Source organism: Mugil cephalus, chromosome 3, assembly GCF_022458985.1.
Source record: "Mugil cephalus isolate CIBA_MC_2020 chromosome 3, CIBA_Mcephalus_1.1, whole genome shotgun sequence".
NCBI lineage: Eukaryota > Metazoa > Chordata > Actinopteri > Mugiliformes > Mugilidae > Mugil > Mugil cephalus.
The window spans coordinates 8,771,825-8,794,360 of NC_061772.1; the positions used below are offsets into that span (position 1 = coordinate 8,771,825).

General features: G+C 41.3%; 1 protein-coding gene and 1 long non-coding RNA gene across 2 annotated transcripts; one reads left to right on the top strand and one right to left on the bottom strand.

The window, feature by feature from the left end:
* Window positions 1-2,441: 2,441 nt before the first annotated feature.
* Window positions 2,442-5,316, bottom strand: foxf1 (forkhead box F1). The gene is made up of 2 exons (XM_047581699.1): window positions 4,052-5,316; window positions 2,442-3,066 (listed from the first exon to the last, which is right to left on the bottom strand). The coding sequence occupies exons 1-2, from the start codon at window positions 5,028-5,030 to the stop codon at window positions 2,903-2,905; spliced, it is 1,143 nt and encodes a 380-aa protein (XP_047437655.1). The 5' UTR covers window positions 5,031-5,316; the 3' UTR covers window positions 2,442-2,902.
* Window positions 5,317-5,572: 256 nt separating this feature from the next.
* Window positions 5,573-17,700, top strand: LOC125005982. The gene is made up of 2 exons (XR_007112513.1): window positions 5,573-6,240; window positions 14,622-17,700. It is a non-coding gene; the product is annotated as an uncharacterized LOC125005982 (long non-coding RNA).
* Window positions 17,701-22,536: the final 4,836 nt, after the last annotated feature.

Here is a 22,536-nt window from a genome sequence, read left to right on the forward strand (position 1 = left end):
AACAGTCACAAGAGGTATTTTAATCTTATTTAAATAAAAATATCCCCAGATACATGTACGACACTTATCTGCTCAGTAACCTGTATCGTGTACCTCTAATGCTTTGTTCACACCTTTCTGTGTTTCTTCAGCGAAGGTTGTGTCAGATAAGTGTCACTAAAGTCTTGGCTGTGTTGAGACACCAGCACACAGCATGTCTGTCTACACAGTGCAGGCTTCAGGCTTTTTATGGAGCTGTCATCCAGGCCTGGCCAGGGAACAGCTGTGGAGCTCCGTCTCTCTCTCCCTCAGCCTCGCCAGAGCTCTGAACCTCGGCAAATGTCATCAGTTTGTTAATGTGCTGTTCTACTGCTGTTGAGCCTGCTAACCCTCCACTCCATGGCATGCTCATTTTACTGGGTTCAGTCAGTGGTCACGCCGCGAGGCTGCAGAGCAAGTACATCTACGTATAAAGATCCACACACACACACATGTCGACAACGAGACTGAAAATAAAATTAAGAGACCTCTTAAATTACATTCCAGTTGCTGTATCTAAATTGCACGAGGTGTGCATCAGAGTAATCTGAGTGAACTATGTTGATGCCCAAAAAGTAGAATGTGCCCACCATGTTTTTTTTTTTTTTTTCTACGTGAGGAACACCTGTTGTTTTCATCACCACAGACTAATCTGAAACTAGAAGAATTTCCTGAAGGTTATCTTTCCTTTTTAATTTGTACAAATTCAAGGAGCCTGCGAAGACAAGTGTGTGGATGCGTATGATAAAAGAATAGAACCAACAAGTTGGAAAATAAGTCCCACTCTGAAATAATTTGTAGGATTTTGACGATGTGATAAGAAATTTAAGAATTCACATATGAACTGTTTGTGTGCATTTAGTGTCATTGTGCCTTTGCTGTACACAACGAGGACGCTATTTCTCTGATATTTAACATATAAGGAGAAGTTGCTCTTTTCGCTCTCGGTCTGTAATACACACTTCATTTTTAATTTTTTTATTTTTTATTTTTATTTCGAGTTCTAGTTCTTTTAATTATTATTAAGCCCATTCTTTGTAGAGATTTCCCTGGAATCCCTGGAGCTACTCATTACACGAGAGTACAGAAGTTCATTTAAATCAGCACCATTTATTGTATTTCCATCAGGCTATTACGCAGAAATATTATTTGGACAAAATGCTTTGGAGGAAAACAACTGTACAACTATTTCACAGCAACTGGACTGCTGCAGATTTTCAGCCCGTAACCAAACGCGGGTGAGATCTCTGCAACTGATTTGTTACGCCTCAATTGCTGCACACTCTCATTACATAGAAGGCATGTCACGATTTAACATTTTTACCTTTATATTTATTAAATCTAAAGCCACCGATCATTGTTTTGTGGAAAATATGATTTCTTCGGTTTACAACATCAAGCATTACCATTTCCTGCGAGGTGAAAATTGGTTAAATCGTTGAAAAGACTGGGGTTTCAGCCATGGCCTGTACTGCATTATAACAAGACACGTTATATTCCTGCAACATTTTTCTATAATAATATTACTGCACTGGGCCTTCTAAATGTAGATTCAGTGCGAATTGTGCTTTAAAGGTCGGTATCCACAAAATATGTAGGCAATAGTTCAAATCCACGTGGACGCATTGTTTTTGGTTGATTGTTAAATTATCATCGTGTACTTTTAAGGTAAGTCATAAATCCATCCTTCTTTAAATATCACTGATTTGCCATTTAAGATGATAATCATCATGACAGCCTTAGGACCTCCACAGTCCTTGCGCCCCGGCTCCTAAATTTGTAAAACGTTATATGGGTGTGTGATTAAATTCGAAATAGATTTTTGTGGACTCTCGCGTCTAAACAGTCCAACAGATATATTTTATTTTTTACAAAGGGTTTGTTGTAATATAATCTAACAAAAAAAAAAAAAAAAAGCAGCCCTTGCGCCCGCTCTAAATTTGTAAAATAATGGTGTGTGATTAAATTCGAATAGATTTTTTGACCTCACGCTAAACAGTCCAACAATATATTCTCATTTTTACAATTTGTTTAATATATAACAAAAAAAAAAAAAAAAGCAGCCTCTGACGGACTGCTAATTGTCCTACATAAACATGAAAACTATGGTCTAATATGCCCGACATAACAGTCTTAACAATATAGCCTCAGATTTCAATTATAAACAAAATATAAGCGTTTAAACTTTTGCAAAAACAAAAGCCTTGCCCAAACGCTGAAATTAAAATATAGGCCTACAGAATAAATAAAAAAAAGTTGCGCTTATAGGCTTTTCAAAAAAAAAGTGCCGTCATCGTTTTTACACATTTACAGTATATGGACATACAACATATATGTAATGTCCATAATTGTTCATTTCAACATTGGTATGCATGTCCAAAACAAACAAAAATAAAATAAAATAATAACAACTGTCTAATTTGTCAAAGGTAATTAAGAAAATTAAGGTAAAAACTTTAGACGGTGAAAATGGAAGTGTGCATTTTTACATCGGCCTATTTAAACAAGATGAATAAACATGAGCAAAAGTGTGAAGTGGTAGTCATCCGCTCTGCAGGACTAAAGTACCAAACAGCAACAGGGTTTCCTACGCCCACTCCCAACCCCGCTGGTCGATGATGATGGCATGAAGGAGTTTTTTTTTTATTATTATATATTATTATTATGTTTTGTAATTGGCCTGTCTCCGAGTCTTTGTTGCTGCGTAAAACGCTGCAGAGAAGTAGTCCCGTCTACTTGGAGCGGCGAGCTCTCTCCATGGCCTGCGCATGCCATTACGTCTCTCAGTGGTAATGTACTCATTTGTTCGCCTTTCAGGTGGCTCTGCTGCACGACTCAAGTCCGTGACGCCGTCCCCTGGTCTTCAGACTATCCGCGGAGGGCATCACATCACGCAGGGCTTGATGTCCTGGTAGGAGACCTGCTGGTGGTGGTAGTAGGAGCCGCTGCTCGGTGAGTGCATGGCCGAGGACGCCATGGCGTTGAACGAGAAGACGAACTCCTTTCGGTCACACATGCTGGGAGACTGGGAATGGTACCGAGGAATACCTGCAGCAAGGCGTTTAAAAAAACATGGATTAAAAACAGCATCTCTAATGTCACAAGTAACATGACTACTTTGATGGCTAGAATTAAAATATGTCCTCCTCGTTTCTAGGAAGATATAGAAGCTTTACTTAATTAAACAATACAAGTAATACGTACACAAGGTGTCACATTTTCTTGTTAAATTAAAAATATATTTTTTAAATTTATTTTCCAGATACAGGGCTTCACTATGCATGGGTAAATTCCTCATAGACCTCAAGTCCATTTAGCAAGCACGATTAAGATTGTCAAAAGGGGAGGCGGGCTTGCAGGGCTAATTGACAGTGGCCCTCTTGCACGCCAGTCCCCGAGGACTGGGAGCCTCAGGGCAAGGCAGGCTGGACCTAACCGCGCTTGTTTTTCTTGCCCAGAGATTGGCACCACTCTAAACTGTCCCGGCAGACTCTCCCTTCCCTCCCATATCTCTCTCTCTTTTTTTTTCTAAACCACTTCCAGGAGCCGAAACGCGTACAAGTTTGAAACTCTTGATTTGTGGATTTTTATTTGGAGTGCCGTATTATATTAAATTAGGAGCAAAAAGGTTGAAGGAACATAATTTCCGTGGGAGAAAATGATTTCTTGCGGTTGCATCATTTTTCCTAGGTGACCTTAATTTAAATCTTCCTGTTTTGTACGATACAGACGAGCTTAAATTTATTGACCCCAAAATAAATCCAGCGTAAATCACCGGAGGCCTATAATGCTGGTTCTTGCTGCTCCGTACTTCCATTAAATTTGTAGGCCACTAGATTTTGAAACATGTAGAAAATATTGTCTAAAACGTCTAATAATTAAATGTTCTAAATGTAAATTAAATGTTCTTGTGTCACTTCATCTTTAGTTCTACATACACTGATTATATTTACTTATTTATTTTATACATATAATCAACCACAGTTTTACTGGACATTTTCCATTCGTGAGATTGGGAATGAAACGGACATACCTTGTAAATCTGTGGTACTGTGCCCGTTCTGGTGCAGGTATGGCTGGTCTAATGAATGCGTGGGCAAACTTGGCTGCAGCGGGTTCGCTCCTGGATTGCAAGGAGACAGAGGCTGCTGCTTGATGTAGGATGCCCCGTTATTCAACGAGGCCGAGGGGGCAGGAGCCCACGCCGAGGCTGAGCTCGAGTAGACGGGGTGAGGCTCCATGACTCCCCCGCTAGTGAGCAGAGGGGAGGCGGAATTGTCGTGGTGGGGGTAATCACTCCCAGTGGATCCTGTACAACTTCCCATGTAGGAATGTCCATTGTTGGTCGACAAGTGTGACATGGAGTGTCCGGACAGACCCATCCCATCCATGTTACCTGCCAAGTGTCCATTCATCATCCCAATCCCACTGTCCAGAGACAAACTGTTGGGCGGACAGGATAGGCCCCCGCCGCTTCCCTGGAAGTTGTAAGACTCGGGGATGTGGTTGAATCCCAGGCCGTTCATCATGCTGTACATGGGCTTCAGCGCCTGGCACTTGCGCCGGAACCCCCTGGGTCTCCTTCTGAAGGAGCCTTCCTCGAACATAAACTCACTAGCCGGGTCGATAGTCCAGTAGTGGCCCTTCCCTGGTCGACCGAGGCCTTTGGGCAGCTTAATGAAGCACTCGTTCAGGGACAAGTTGTGACGCACCGAGTTCTTCCATCCCTGATACGAGCCTCTGAAAAACGGGAAGCGGCTCTGTAGGAACTGGTATATTTCACTGAGGGTCAGGCGCTTGGTCGGAGAGCTCTGGATAGCCATGACTATCAAAGCTATGTATGAGTACGGGGGTTTCTCTGGTCGTCGGATCCCTGCGTTGGTCTTTTTGGTTTTCGTAGTGGAGGAAGCGGTTTCCATCACCACCGTCTGTCCGTGCGGCTTCTCCTGAGCAGACATCGGGCTGCTCTGGGCAGGAGTCTGCGCTGGGGGCTGCTGGACCTCTGCCGTCATTTGGTAAATTTAGTCTACGGAATGGCAAACAAAAACGGTTGCTTTCCACCTGTCCGCCTACAAATACTACAAAATGAGATACTAATACGCTGTCATAAAGAAAGCAAGAGGGAAAAAAATTATTAAGTGGACACAAGCCAAAGTCGCGAGTATCTTCTTAACTCTGTTTTCTTGCGCTTGAATCAGTCCTGTAACCAGCTGAAGCCTTGTACACAGCGTCCGAAACGGGATAAGGAGCAGAACAGGAGCCGCTTTCCACTTCAGTTGGTGTGTTGCCCTGCGTCCGAGGAGCTCACTTTTTACTTATCTGTTTCCATCGACGCATTGGAAGCTGGATGTCTTGGTCATCCTAATGTTGGGACCCGCCCAGGTCCCTCCTACTCCAGTGGTGGGCTGTAAGCATGCACATCTGCCTGCGTTCACTTTTCTGCGAAATGTTTTTTCTTTCCTTTCCTTACATTGAAATAGGAATATATAACACATATAGCCTGTAATAATCTATACTCGAGTGCGAATGCATCCCATTGTGTAGTTCACTGAATGGGCAAAGACATAGCAATAGTAATAATAGTAATTACACTGGACCCAGGCTCCAGCTACAGATTGCCTTGTTTTCTATCGTGATTTTATTTAAACGTGATTCTTATGTTTAACACTGAATGTTTATTCATAAACAGTGTACATTCATAAGCCTACAGTGCAAAAAGTACCCCGAAAGTTTAGGCCACATTCTCGATACACCAGCACTGCAGTGGGCCGTGTATCCACTATCATTAAACTCACGAAATATATTCCAAAACATTATTAATATATGAAAAGCATTTACCAGAGAACGTGCCCCTCGTATCCGAAGCCACCCTCCTGATTTCTGTGAAAAGATAGACAGGAACATGGGCAGGATGTTTATACAGCAAAATGTAAACATTTTCCCTGGCCTTCTTTAAATAAAAAATCAAGCAAAAGCCCCGTTAGATCAGCTAATACTCAATCTGACGCGATATGCCAGTCTGTTCGCAGAGTCTTCTGTAGATGCTGGACGTTTTTACACATGAATATTGTTTGTGTAATGCAGTCATAATATTTACGCAGGGACGCGGGAGGAGTGAGGTGGAAAGTCTGCCGAACTGTGAGCACAGAAACTCGGACGGGGGACTTGAGATCGACTCCTCCAGCTCAGCTCAGCATCGAATGATCCTGGGACTGAAGTAAGGTGAATTTAACTCTTTCAGTCATACCATGACCAGCAGAATCTTTTACAATCCGAAACACGGTGTTTGTTTTATGTGACCTCATATATGATAATTGAGGAAAACGGAGTCCGGAGTTGTATAACGCTCCGAAGACTCGTCTTTGCTTTAATTGAAAATGTTGTCGTTAATCAGAAGATGCGGGACAGTTTATCCGTGTGTGTTTCCGACCTGCAAAGGCTTTATTTTCAGTCGTTTTACTGCCTTGTATACAGCTTTGAGCGAGAGCTACTGGAAAGCGATCAGTCCATAGCCTAAAACTGTTGACAGTAGGTTGCTTATTGTTCCCTAGAGATCTCCAAAGCTGCAGCCTGCATATCCATGAGTTCAGTTAAATGAGCCCGTGCTTCTCATCTTCTGCAGTATTATATTTTACATGGGATACTTATGGTTACTGAAGGCTTTGTAGGCTATAGAAAATGCTGTGGTAAATAAGGACCAGGGAAACCTGCATATTTTGGCGTCTGCTCAAATGTATAACATATTTTGGCGTCTTTTTGACTTTCTCTCTTGTGCGTAAATATCCTAGAATCATTTTGCGCAAAATAATTTACGCGTCTTCGCTTTGATGTGGCAGATTTAAATCAAAATCTAGTATAACTTAAACATCAAATGGGTTATTAATGTTCCAACTGATAAAATCACCCAATTGCCGTTTCCCCCGCTGCCACGGGGGAAGCGAGAAAACAATTCAGCCAATTTTTGCCCAAAGGTGACGGACATCACGGTTAGCTGTTGCTGTTACAGAAGAGATTTAAAAGCGTGGATAAATGAATGTAAGTATTGTTTTAACCGGTGCCTGCTCGACCACTCGCCTGTAGTGAGGGCCACACATTTATCAGCGTAGCGGACCACCCAGCGCGCACCAGGGGCAGGCGCGCTCCCGTCCTCTCTCTGCCCACTGCATTTAATTACCACTGATGACTTCATTCCATTATGGCTTTTTTCTCTCTCACGCTCATTCGCCTCATGTTATATTATCCTTTCTTTGTTATGTATAGGTCTATTCGGTAAACATGTGTATACATTTGCACTTTCAAGTCCAACCGAAGTCAGTGTCCGTAATGTTTACACAAACCATCAGTGCTGGATGGCGATGCGCTACTCCCTGCTGTATTCCTCTTTCCACTGGGAAAAGTTCTTTTTTTATTACCCTCCACCACTTTCAAAGATTTAATGTTTTATAGGGGTACACACCGATATAATATGACCCTCTAGATACCATCAAAACTGCTTCGTGTTATTATTATTATTTTTTTTTAAGTATTGATCCACATCCTATAGAAACAGCAGAAGAAGGCTGTCATAAGAGCCCGATTTTTGTTCATTACTGAGACTTGAGACCTGAGGTCAGACCTTCCCCGTTGCTCCATCGTAGACGAAGTCATGCACTTTTCCATGACGTCCTATCATGAAATATTTGACAGCGCTGCATCCTCAGGAATGCTCGGCCACTTAGGTGGAGGTACACCGCAGAGCGCACAGTCTTGACAGGCTTCCGGACAGTCCTAACGTTATTTAGTGTGCTGAAACCATGAAGCCATGGTTGGTCATGTTGTCGCAATATTCAGCACAAATGTACATACATGCATATTTTTATTGGTTACATTAAATTAATACCACGGTACACATAAGCCGCATTAATATTATGTATTCCTTTTCCTATTCTAAAAAGCAGTACAGTTGGTTTAGTAAGAAGCTTTTTAGGAATTATTCTTGTCCTTTCACCCTAAAATCTTATTCTGTATATTGATCACATGAGTGAGTCACAACATGGTAAACTTTAATCACATTTCATTGTCACAGAAAATTGAATACACCTGGCAGATCACTGTTCCAATCAATAATTTGATTTGGTTTCACACAAACAAATTTGGGGAGATTAGGCCGAGTCCAAATGAGTCTGAAATATTGAAATTTCATTAAACGTTTCTTTCGCAAGGCATCGTCTTTGAGTAATAAGCTAGTTTCACTCCTCGGTGGTAAAAGAGGTCCGCAGAGGGTCACCGAGAGGCCGCAGAGACTTTGTTTGGAAGACAGTGCCACAGAGTGATCGATCAACCGGTCGTAAGTTCATCCGACTTGAACTTGAAGCAAGATTTCTAAACAATAAATAAATAAATAAAAATGTTTCGTTATAGGCCATTATCTGTACTTACATCTGGATATCACAGAAGGACAGTAAACAGGAAATCATCTACATGTTTTACTTTTAATTGCTGGCATTATGCAGAGAGGGGGTAGTTTTTAAAATTTATATTATTTTAATTAAATAACCAGATAAATAAAGTCGAATAAAGATAATAAATGTGAATTATACTAACTCTGAAATTACAAATAATCTAGATGTTAGTCTGAGATCCTCCAAGTTGATTTTTCAAAAATCAGTTTAAATATTCCATGTTTAGATTTGTCTTTATTTATTTTTTATTTTATTTGTTATGCAGGACTAAAAGTGTAATTGCTGATAATTCTTAGAGGCAACTTGTCAGTATTGCGCATGAACACGTCGACAGGTGTTCATTTAAGGATTATTTAAAATTAAACGGGGCGTTGCTCTAACGCCAATTACAGAAATTAAAAAATATGAATACATTAACTATGAAATGATGATTATGTAATTATTTTAAGCGTAACACGACATTTAGCTTCCTCCAATAGATAATTTACAGATGCATCCTAATAGCTTTTCTGGCCCCTTGCCCCTACTGTGTCGCCTGTAGTTCACTCAACATTGTCACTTTAATTGAAAACAGTGTAATGTCGAGGTGGGTACCCCCTCATCACTTTCCCTGCTCTGTAGGTGGCCGTGTATATTTTCGTTTAAGTGGTGTTTATGTGATCGAGAAAGGACGGGATTGCTAGCAGACCGCTGATTGCGCGCGTTGGGCCGCTCCGTGGATTTGAAGTGCATTTGATGGGCACTGCCGTCTCCAGTAATCAGCAGCAGCAGAGGTGCGCTTTATGACATTTTAATTTTCCTGACGAGATACCTGACCTGTAACGTGTTGTGTGTGGAGGCGCGGCCAAACAGCCCCCAAACTAGAATTCCGGAGAGGTTCGTTAATTCCTTTTTTTTTATTATTATTTGTTTATTTATTGGAAATTGCCGCGTCATTTTTCTAGCGATGTTCCTGAAGATGGGAAGTCATGCGAACGAACAAACATCCTCCCTGCTGAAGTGCCCTTCAATATGACACAGACTCGATGCAAGCTATGTGGACACCGCGGATCCTGGTTTTTGACGAGCTATATTCATGTTATAGCAGCCTGTGCATCCTGCTTCAGACACGTCCACCTGACTGAGAAAACAAGGTGTTCGTTAATCTGACATTAGACGCATTTAGTTCAATGCTGACGTCTTTCTTTTTATATTGATTGTTTCTTTTTTAAAGAAAAAAAAAGACTAGAAACGTAATTTTAAGCTCATGACTTCATCCAGAAGTCTCTCCATCATATAGCCTCTGATAATAACGTGCGTAGATATGGAAGTGAGAAAATACTCTGTTGTTATACCCCAAAATATCGAAATGTTAAAATAAGTGTTCATTCTTTAGTTATCAATTTTTGCGATTTTTAAAATACATTTATTCCGCCATAGTTTGTTTTTTGGTGTCACGTCCCGTGGCCCACCTGTCGGCCTCCGCCTCACACCTGCAGCCAAATCAGACTCAGCTGTCAGTGGAGAGCTGGGTTTTGTATTTTCCCGACCCTTTGATAAAAATGCCATTCGTGTTTTTGTTTATTGAATCTGTCAGTGAAGTGCGTCAGTTGGGTCTAAATCAACCTCATATCCTACTTTAGAGATTATTGTCTCAAAAATATCCCCAGAGAGCTTTACGCTGCAGGTCGTCAGGCCTGTGGCGTTTATATTGTTGGGTAGTGGTGCATTTGACACTAAGTATTTCTTTAAAATAATAATAATAAAAATATATATAAAGCCAGCCAGTGCAGATAAAGAGCTTATCATGCCAAAATGCATGAGTCACCGGTGCAGACGTTATTGTGAGAACCTCGGCCTCCTCAGTAGCACTTCACACGCCTTCCCTCAACAGTCCCTGGTGTACCATACTGTCAAATTAAAGATAGCCCACTCCAGTCGTAACATTCCCATTTTCTTATTTATGGATACAGTTGTTTGTCACATGTTGAAACAGACTTGACTCTATTTCCAAAATCTCCTCCTTTTGAAAAGCCTCTTGTCGAAACATTCCTCTGAGACAAAGAAGAAGAAGAAGGAAAAAAATAATAAAGACATATGTAAAATTCTTTCGGGTTTATTTTGTGATCCTAGGCAGCACCACATAATTTGACATGAAGGACGGCAGTGGGGAGGATTTGGCAGGTCCAGAGTTTTTACAAATTCCTAACTGTCCAAATGTGGCTACCACTTGCAGGGAAAGGTTTCATAATTTTAAATACCTGTTCATAGCGAACTGGCGTCTCAGCAAATAGTTTTTCTGTATGTGAAGATGGGGGGAAAGCATGAAAAGAATAGAGGAAAATAGAAAAGAATCAAAAAAAATAAAATAAATACATGATTGTTGGGTCAGAATATAGTGGGTATATAGTTTAGTATCTGAGAGATGTATTTAAATATAATTGAAATATATTTTAAAATAACCTTAATAAACATTATGATCTAATATTGTTTTCAGGTTTGAGCATATTTGGCTTTGGAAATATTATGAGATATTTCTAAATAAAAAAAATAAATTAAAAAAAAGTTGTCACACTTGGGGATAAAGTACCAACACAGTATACGTTCATTAACATTAAAATGACTGACTCAGGTCACTTTACTAAATTTTCATTGACAATAATTAAAGTTTTTCTTTAAAATTCCCCTTTGTTTCACTTCACTATGAAATGTCAGTGTGTCATCTTCAGATTTATTTTAATGTGCATTGATTGGATACTTTAATTTGAAAACAGAAATTTTACTTTAAAAAAAAGAAGCTTTCCTTTAATGACAATTTGAACATTTAAACAAGGACATCCTCCTCGTGTTATAGGTTAAGCTTGAGATCACTTTGAGCTCTTAATTCTCCAAAGGTTTATTTGTTTGTAATAGTCAATGTATAAATCCTCAGCGATAAGTCAAATTGCAATTCAAAATATATTTATTGTCTTTAAATCCTCTGCAGCATTATGTTGTATGTATATTAGATGTATTTTAGCAAGACTATAAACAGGCTTGTTTTTGATCCTCAGCTGAAAAGATTAAAATTTAGAATTACACATTGCTTTGTGCTGCTTTGAATCGCCAAAGTGAGATTCCCCTTTAGACGCTCCCTTGGTTCTCCACTTCACCGTTGCGTTTTACCTGCCTCACTCTGGCCTCTGTAGGAAGATTCGGTCCAACACAGTGAGTGGGAGCCTGTTTGCTGCCCACCCTGCAGCCCTGCACACCTCCCAGGGCCGGTCCATCATGGTCTGTCTAATGCAGGGAGAGACATCAATAATGAGAGCTGAAGCAGAAACCACAGCGGAGAACACAAAGGAGAGAGGGAGGGCAGACGCAGGCCACAACTGGCTCTGCTGCAGGTTAGCTCCTTTGATACTGCCTTGATGGCAGTTTGATGGGTGCACATGGGGCGACATGGGTATATACGTATGTGTTTACATAATATCTATGGTGTTTACGCGCAGCCCACCAACGCTTTTTTTTTTTTCTTGACTCTGAAGGGGGATTTTCCTGTGGCGAGCTGCTTCGGAAAAAGCAATTAAGAATTCCCAAACAGTACACCACAATGGGAGATATCATTTGTGCAATGTGTGTTCCATGTCCCTTGCAGTTTTTGTCTGGAATGGGTTGACTATTTTTAATCTGCGCATAACCCAATCCACCTACAGAAAAACCACAAATTGAATGAAGGGGAGGGGGATGAGTGGGCATGGTAATTGCCTATTGTGGAGCTCAAACTCCTCTGTTTGGCCATAAACCGCTTTGGTAGTTCACAACTTGATACCCAGTGCTTCAGCCGATTTGAAATTAGGGCATATCCTCGTTGTCTGTGGGAACTCATAGCCATGCAGTGGTTGGAATCAGCCAGGAATGCTTTGGGATGGTAACTGGATTCAGTTGTAATGCCCAGCTCTCCACAGCGGAACACAAGGGTGGGAAAAAGGCCGAGAGCATTTCCTGAGTGAAGGGGGGGTCCCAGCGAAGCATCACACGCATGGGCATCGTGTGACAGAGATCCTGCCAGGTTTAGGCTGTGATCCCAAGTGAAGAGGGGGCTGGAGAGGAGTGCAGCCGTGGGGGAGGTGTGATGGGTGTGGTGGGCAGTGCCAGGACAAGAAATGAGAGGACAGGGAGAGGCTGGAATGAGGACGGAGGCTCAAATTTTGGAGCAGCCGGTGACGGACGGGACGAAAGCACGAAGACGGAAAAAAGTCGACCGAAATGAGTTTATTTCACAAGATTTAAATGTATTCCCTCGGTGGCCACTGAATAGTAGGAAGCATCTGTAGAAATTTGTTTTATTCTGTTGTCAGTTTTTAAAATTATTGCAGCCGCTCACAAACAAGCAAGGGTGTTTTGAGCATATTCAAAAAACATGGTGGGAGCCTAGTAATCACAGTTGCATTGGACCATATTGTGTAATTTAGTTTGTAAAGTAGAAGTTGGATATTTAATCCCAGATGCAAACTGAGCAGGCCTTTGACAAAAACCCTCTTAATTTGCATAATATTTCTACGAAAATTTCCAACTCCTTCTCATCATTATCCTATTTATTGCCAAGTCACCAAGGCGTAATGTAATAGATCATGACTTAAAAATATCACCTGTGCAGCATGAGTCAGGCTTAACTCGGCCCTGCTCAACAAATGTGGTGAAAACTGTTATAAAACCGACTGAGGATGACCATCTTGAAGAGTCCCCATTTCTAAATTAAGACCAACCACGTTGTATTATAACACTGCAACCAGCTTAAATAATTAATTGCCAATCATCTTTTAATACAAAAAAAAAGAAAAGAAAAGAAGGACGAGCAGAAAAAGGCAAACAAAATCATGAGGAGACCGTTTTCTAGTCTCAGTGGACAAAGACTGAGTTCCACTGATTGTGAGTTGACCGCGTTATGGCTGTGAAGGATGAGGGTGTGAAGTTTGTGGCAATATGTGTCGGCCCGATGAAAGAAAGTATCAAAACAAATATTGCGGCAAAAATCTGGATGCTGTTGGTATCTGTTTACCTGCTGTTTCGCGCTCGCATTCCTTTCCCCTCCTGAATTTATTAACGTTTCCGAATTCCAAACATCACTGAAACAATCCTCATTTTAACTTCATTTCGAGGAGAGAAATTCAGCAAATATTATTGTTATTGCTTTCAGCAATTTCCCCACTGAGAGACAAATAAAGGTTTTTCTATTCTATTCTATTCTATTCTATTCTATTCTATTCTATTCTATTCTATTATATTCTATTCTATTCTATTCCATTCTGTTGCAGCTATTATTTTAGGTTACAGGACATTATTTTGTTTGTTTGTTATGAGGATATTAGGAGGAATCTGAGCCTGCATGCGGCCGCTCTCCCTGTCCTATGTTGCTATTTCTGTGCTTACAGTAGTAGTCAGTGACTGCATCATTGTTTTAAGAGTCTGTAAAAGCTGCCTGCGGTTGCATTTGTTCATGTATCAGTGCATATGGGAATGTCGCTGACTGAATATTTGTGTGTGTGCGTGTGTGTGTCCAGACTGGTGCAGGCAGCCAGACATTACTCCCTGTGGCTTGGGTAAATGTTGTGACGATCTCGGGAGGGATCTAACCCTATAGTTGTCAAAGGGCTTTTTATTTCCACCTGCTACCGGCCTCTTTCCGTTGGTCTGCTCTATAACAATGGTACTGAGAAAGCTGTGGAGTGCAAAGTGATTGATGTCGGACTGTATTTGGCCCGTCTTCAGGTTGGGGCCTGAAAGGAAGTGGCTATCCCTCCCTTCCACCCTAACTACCCAGCAATAATGCAGGGCTCAAGAGGGCAAAGTGCTGATCAGGACGTTCTCGGACAATTTAACAAGGTGCCAAATTGTCCCGAAAGACAAGTTGGCCGGCGCATGTAAACTTTTCTCGTGACTTATGAATCAGTTTGCCACCTGATGAAAGAGAATGAAATAATTTACTGTACGATCGAAACCCGCCCCTGTCCCCTTCATCCTGTCTTCAAACGCCGCTCTTTTTCTTGTTCTGTCTGGGGGTAAAAAGGTACAGACTCATCCCTGCTGCATTCTTTCCATTTTGCTGAAGCGCAGCGTGGCAGAGAAGGTAATCTATCACCCAAATTGTCTGTTCTTCTCGCTCCCTATTTCTAACTGTGTTTCTCTTTCTCCTTCCTCTAGGCGAGAGTGGGCAGGCGTGTGGCTTTGGCCACAGGAAGCTGTGAATTCTTTGGAGAATGGAAGATGTCTTACAGGGAGACATGCTGGCCCCCCACCCACCCACTCACCACCCCAAAGTGACCCCTGACCCTTTCATGTGTTTATATCAGACCGTGGAAGTGAGAAATAGTGATGAGTCACTCTGCCTGTGTGTTTACACTCCGGAGTCACGCAAGGAAGGAAATCAGCCACGGTCTGCTAAAAGTGGCGAGGTGAGAGAGAATGGCTGTAGTCCCCCAGTAGTGCAGTGATTTACCTCTTAGAGCCAGAATTTATTTCACGTCATCTCCGCCGCGAAAACGTTCAACCAACAGTAAACAGCACCTTAAGCTGCACAGTAGGCCGTTGTCGAGGAAAAGGCAACGGCAAGGGCCAAAACAAATTTTCGCCACAGGGAATAGGTGTGTTTGTATGCGTGTCCACCGCCACCACACTTATTATTTCAGGAGATAAAACTGGTACAGTAAGGAGAAAAATGTATCCAGCAGATCCTATGTAATAAATTAAGACACATATCAGAGCGTCACACAGTGTGGGTCCCTTTTAGTTGCCGTTAACTCACACGTCACTATTGTAAAATAAAATACATTTTTTTTAAATTTATGTTTCTTGAAAAAAAAAACTGCTTAGAGTTTGACTTTACTTCACTGTGCAATTTGGCCTCAATTTAAAACAAAATTTTTTTTTTTTGCTACTATAAAGTACTGCTCAGTCAAATCAGCTTTTCACCCATCACGACTAATATACTAAATGTCAAAAGGAGCAACAAAACAAAAATTGAAACAGAAAAGTGTAGCGCTGATGGAATATACATATTCCAAGCTTGTTATTTTTTCTCTGTGATCATCAATAAATACCATTTTTACATTCTGAAGATCAAAAGTGTTCGTCCCAGGTCCACAGACTTATATGCAGACTTTTTCTAATCAGGCACTTCATATTCTATTTAAGGGCTGAGTGGATTTTACAAAACCAATAAAGTCTAGAGACTGCAGTAACATATGTGCATATAAATTATTTTATAAAAAATAAACACACATTTGTAGAGCTCCTGAAATCCCTCTTTGTTTTCCACACATGAATATGAAAGAGGCAGACATGGCCCAGTTTTTGACTTTTTGAATTTTTCAGCATCTTTCACGTCACACAAGACGGCATCAATTTATATGTCAGTTAATCACTTTTGCAGGTTGCTGTATTCTCTGGGGCCTCACAAATGTAATATTAGATTGAGAATTTGTTTATTGAATTATAAAATGTTTTTATGACACATTATATGAATGAACGATCTTGATGATCACTGCTGTCCGTACCACACTGGATACGCATCGCTTTATGTCCGATGCACTGACGGCTCTGTTTACTGTGGCGTCCACCAGTGTCTCAAACATAGTGCCATTGTTGTTCTCTGTGCTGAGTGACATTAGGTTGCACAACCGTTGTTTTCAAGACACAGCTGTAGTTACTGCAGTTGCGCACTGTAAATAAAAGAGACATTTTATTTCTTTCCGTCACTGCATTGGCGCAAGTCGTTTCGTTGCTGACTGTAGCTGGTATCCTTTTACACTCCCCCATACACACCGCCACAATGAGAGAGTCAGCAGCTCTTATTTTGGACGATCTCTCCTGAATTGCAAGTCCTGTCAGGGGCTTTGATTTATAGTTGCATTTATCACCATATTATTAAGTAATCAGGCTCACCACAGCTCAGCCTGAAGCTCCTTAATTCCAGCTAAATGACACAGCTTCATGCTAATTAAAGGTTTGGTAAACGTGCTTATTTTTGTGAATTTTTAAAATATATTGTCTGTTTTTTTTTCATGTGTGCTAAGTGTGCTGATTGTTGCATTTGTATCCTGTATGGAACATTTAGCGCCAACCTTTAGCTTTTTTGTTTTGTTTTGTTTTTTTGTTTTTTTTATCTTCAATAGAACGATGTGAACAGGAGAGTGAAACTCATGCTGCTATCCTGCACGTAGGGTGTAAACATCTTGCCTTTCATCACATAAGAATATGCTCTACGGGAAAATCTGCAAAATCACAATTAAGTTACAACAAGAAAATACTGTATATAACACAAGAGGGTCGATCAGTCTATGTTCTGTGCATCAGACGAGCTTTCTTCTCGCTTCGTTAATAGAGCCTGCGGCAGGCTGCGTTTGTGTATTTCTGTGGTAAACACAGTCACGGCAAAGTGGACACGCTGCTGAGTGTGTCCTGACTGGAGACAGAGAGCACTGTGGCACTGTACTCACTGAGACACTGGCAGCTCTCTAGAGGTAGGGTTAATGTGATGAATGGCCATTTGGTAATGGGCCATGTATTAGGGTGAAATAGCTCTTTTAAAAGCCAGCGTTTGAGCCGTTGCTATGGGCAATTTGATACAGGAATCAGTCCAGTGGCAGGTGTTTCATGTTGTATCCGTCAACTCTGTCCTGCTCTCTGTTTCAACCAAATGAAGGAAGAATTGCTTGAATGACTGTGTGTAGCAATCAGCATCTAACTTCAATCAGGCCGAAACACAAGCGACGCTATATCCTGTTAAAAAAAAAAAAAAGTTCAGTGATCAACCTTCAAGACGAGAAATGTTATTTTATTTATTTTTTTGTTGAACATTAAAGGTTCTTGTAGCTTGCAGATCATATACACTTCCTGTTTAAAGATGTGTTTTCAACCCGTGTAGATTTTTAATCCACAAAGTGAACATACATGCTGTGTAAAGAGGACAGTCATATCTCAAGGGTTTAAATGTGTAATGTAAGGACACGGGTGTTTAGTGCAATAATTGTCCCGATGTTTCCTACTACTGTGATTAGCAGGAATGTCCTCCATTGTAATAAATAAATAAATAAATAAATAAATGAAATAAACATTCCCATGTGCACTAATACATGAACAAATGCATCCACAATAAAACATAAACTTATAACTTCCGTTTCTGATGTATTTTAAATAGCTGCTAATTTTGCCATTTTATTTTTGGATTAGGTTTTTGGGTTCACATTTTTCATCAATAAACCTTCACTTGTGCAAATTAAAAGTGTTACCTGTCCTTCTTCCGCTCTCTCTCTGCCACACACTGCTGGTTTCCTTGCAGGGACTCCACAGGTGTTGTTTAACATGTGCGGTAGACACACTAACGGGGAACGGTGCAAAAAACTCAATCAAAACTCCATCCAAACTCAACCCGTTTTTCTTTTTTTTTTTTCATACAAATTCTTTTATGTGTAAAACCGCTGTGCACAAGTTAAATTTAGCTTTGGAGTTATTTGCCAAATTCAAGAAGCACTTAAGGACCTTATGATGACTTCTCTTTTTCCATGGTGGGGTGCAGAGCCCGAGATAAACACAGCCAGAACCAAATTCAGCGCTAGCGAAGCCGCTGGTGGTCCAGTTGTTTACTTCAGCGTTACAGATCAGTGTTCCAACTGTCCAGTTATTTAAAATAAGTCGACCCAACTGAGTGATGCTTAATCTGTAACATCCACTTCGTGCAATATATGACAGTTTTACACGCTGGCTCTGTTTGACTTCAGACCTATGCTAAAAACACACCTTTGGAGAGGTCATGCGAACCAAAGGAGCTCAAAATATCTCGATCTGAACTTCGGCTGGTCAGTCGTACTTCGTCACTGATTTTTTTATTTTCGCAGAAATGAAAATGAAAAAACTGTCAAGGCAATGAAGCAGTGTCTTTTAAGTAAGTGGATCAGCTTTTTTGTTTTACAAAGAGACTAAAAAAAAAGATCTTGCGTTAATGTCCTGAAATATTTATCTAAGAAGTAGATAGTGGGGGATTTCACTTCTTCTTATAATCACTGCTGTCCTTAATATTTAACAGTGACAGACACTCAACGTGTAAGCATGCAGAGGTCCATGGTGGCCATAATTAATGTGAGGATAACCTTGAGGCAGCGCCATTTCTCTGTAGCCTTATCACAGGTGTTGGAAAGGACCGACAGAAGAACAGACCGACAGGCACATGGTTCTACTTTGACGTCTCCTAATTCCAGGGAATCAATCCTAAATGACACCTATGGGATACACAGAGTGGATTTCCCTCTGATGCAGATTGGTGGTGGTTTGCAGATGAAAGACAGTAAAATAAATAAAGCTGTGGTGAGCAGGCAGAGCTCTTCTGTCCGCACAGCACAACCATAATGGGATACATACTGACATGAGAGAAGAAGTGGAGGCCTGCTCCTGTTTTCACCGCTGTTGCCATGGAAATGCTGATGGACTACTGCTGCTTGTCCCGAATATCTGTATTGACATGTTGTGAAAAATCCTCTATTTTCCAATTTCAAAGGGGTCGTAGAAAGTAACCCAACAAGCAGAATAATAAAGCGATTAGCAGAACACAGCTCTGTTCTTTGTCACCCACCCTGCCGGCTGGCCCGCTGCTGCTGATACTCTTTGAATCCTAAAACGCGTCATTTAATCAAAGAGAGCAGTATCAAATGGCTTTTTAACACCTCTAATTAATCTTCTCATCAGCTGCTTTGTCTGTGGCTGGGCTGGAGAAGGAATGGTAATGGTAAGACTACCCTTGCTTGACTCATCCTGGCTGGGATCATGATACTCCTACGAGTTACTCTGACCTGCAGTTCCTCACCATCCCAATTAAAACTTGTACTGCGCAACTTTTAACATTTTCTGGAGAAAAAAAAGGGCTTGCGGTGTTATTTGCATCTTACCGTTGATGGGCACGACGTAAAATTTGCTACCGCTCAGCTACTGAAAAAGTGTTTATCTTCGTTTCTTCACCTGTCTCGGCTTCGATATGCAGAAAGAAGCTGGAGCGGTTTGCCACTAAAAACAAGTTTTTTAATACATCAGCTCAAGGACAAAAAATCTTGCCTGAAGATGCTGTGTGTGTGTGGGAAGGATTTTGATACATCACAATCATTTTAGAAACCAAACACAGAGTTACATTTTTAATTGGTTGTTTGAAGATTATTCAAATCATATTAATCAAATCCAGACCAGCTGTTTATATATATATGTTTATATATATATATATATCTTAATATGTGTGGGTGGGCTCTTTCTGTCCTTTTTTTTCTTTAAAAAAAAAAGACATAAAAGCAGTTAAACAATTGACCCTCGTGCCGGCTTAAAATAATTAGAAGTCCGTGCAGATAATGCAAAAGGGGAATTATCAGGGTTTTGTCACTGGTGCCACTGAAGTGATTTATCCAAATTCTGGTCAACTCCCGTCTGATGCACTTCAACAAATCACAGCCCGAGGTCTCGCAACCCCCAAACCACACTCACTCATCTCTGTCTGCCTCTTTGACCCCCACGCAGCTCGCAGTGATGGGGACACCCAGCACAATGATATCGCCCGGGGGCAGTTTTCAACCTGAACAGGAGTCACCGCTTCTTATCCGCAAGACTCCCTGCAACTGCATTAGAGGTGCAATTAATATATGCGTTGTTGTAATGATTAAACAGTCTGCGACCACCAGCAGCACTGTGTGACCCAAGGCTCAGGGTGATAAGACCTCCATAACTCTACTTTATCCCCCTGCTCATTATCATCCTCAATCCCAGATCTGCCCTGAGCCCCCAGGCTGCAGCAGAACAGGCTTCTCTCCACCTTCCACCACCAGAAGATTATTGGGGAGACACCCAGGCTAAGTCCAGCTAACTCCGAACACTCGACAGCTTCTGTCTCTGGGTGGCGGGGATTTCAGCGTTTTGCAGAAGCGTTTCTTAGGCTATAGATAGATTGATAAATGGGTTATTTGTTTAAATAATTAAAGGACAAATTTACATCTTATTAGGTTTGTCACAGAGTCACATTTACTCCACATCTGTTTTTTGTCGCCATGTGCTAACCCTGTCGGTCTGCTTTCGTCAGAATTTAAATCATGATTTATTGTCCATATCCTCAGGAGAGACGTGGACAAATCGTAAAATCAGTCAAGACTCACTCGTCGGCGTCGAATTCTGACCAGCGCCGAGGCCACGGCTGCTAATGTCTGTTGATCTCCTCAAATTTGGCAGAAGGAGATGTGCTAGCTTGTGAACAGGACGGCTTTTCGCTGTTATTCCTGGCCTCCGTATCTGCTCCGTGGCGCATGGCACACATTTTTTATCCCAGCCGGTCGAGTGGCAAAACCTTGTTTCATTTGTCATGTCCCTGTAAGAGGGTTTTTCATGAACCGAACCGCTGTCTCGCAGACGACATATGATTGATGGCTTTCACATTAACCAAACAACAATCGCGAGGCTTTATTTTAACTTGCGATGGTCATGTGTTAATGTTTGCATGCTTTCTATATATTTTCCTGAGTTGCATGCAGATCATACTCCGTGATATTCTGTGCTTGAGTCACTCTCATTATCCGAGGCTCGTATAATTGCGCTCCCTCGTAGTGGCTAGTGTTTTGGTGTGGCCGAGGATTTCCTTCAGCTGTCCAACTGCTTATTTATACATCCACATTTGTGTGTGTGTGTGTGTGTGTGTGAAGGAGAGCTTGAATCAGCGCGCCTGTGTGTGCTTGCGCTTTATGTTTGGTCTGAGGGGTGCGCTGATGGACGTAACTAAAGTTAATGAAGTTTAGTTCTCAGATTATTCACTTGCATACTCTCGGCCTGATGACCAGACAAACATTTATGACTCTAATGACAACAACACTGTAATTTAAAACGGCAATAAAACAATTATTAAAATTCATCATTACATGTATTTGTTATTTTAAAAAAAGATGGAAATATCAGTTTCCTGTTCAAGAGCAAGAGATTCTTCAAACTGAGGCTGTTTTCAGAGGAGATGTGAAAGAGTTTTGAGGTAAAGCACCTTCGCAAAACCTCACCTATATAATCATGCAAGTCATAGTTTGATCTTTAACCTGGAAATTGTAAAAAAATAAATACAAGAAAATGCACTTTTACAGCTGTACAGCTGACTTGTCAGACGCTCAAGAAATACTGCAAACTGTTGTGGCAGTCAACATTTATTCATGTAGACTTAGCGGTTTTATAATATCTGGACACCATCCTGTTAAAGAATTAGACTGAGTTTGATTTGTGTTTGTATTGAGGGCTAAAAAGCTTTCAGGAATGTCAGAGCCACGCCGCAGCAACATGAACAGCTATATTTGCAGCAGTGATTTCTTAAGCTGTGAACGTAAACTGGATAGACTCACTGTTGTGAGCAGCAGAGTTGCAAGGTCTTGGAATGCAGTTATATTACAGTTTACAGGTTTATATTTATGAAGAGACAGCGTCAATCTGTCCGTCAGAGAGAAACCTGTAACTGGAGGAGGCTTCCCAGAACGGGTTTGGCAGGCGCCGCAGAGCAAAGGAAAACTCTGGACAATATTCCTGCTCCGTGTCTGAAAATCAATAACCCAGACCCCGGTGGTGAGCACACGCGAGAGAGACCCCACACAGCGGCGAGCTTTTCCCCGTCCACTCCCCCTCACAGCGCTCAGCCTTCCCTTCCTCCACACTGCAGAAAGCCTCCGCAACTCTCTGTTTTTGTGATGTTTTTGTTTCTTAGTTTATGTCCTCTCATTTATTGCTTTCCTCGGCAGGCTGAGCTGCAGAGCACCAGTGAAGGGTACTGGATTGTAAAAACGATTCATCTGGATGACCTTTACCTCACGCACGCATTTTTGTGCCTATATAAGAGAGAGGAGCCAAGAGCGGGAAGGGGGTGGTGGCGTGCAAATTTTCTTGTTTTAATTTCTCAATTGGCTCTTAAGGAGGGGTCAAAGGCTGGCTTAGGACAACAGCTCTGACAAGATAAGCACCTGTTTCTCTGCTGGTGGAGGCCTGAGTTATCCTATTACCCTCGATATGTAAACCTCTCAAAGGACCTGTACACACATGCGTAAATACTGACGTAAATATGGGAAAACAC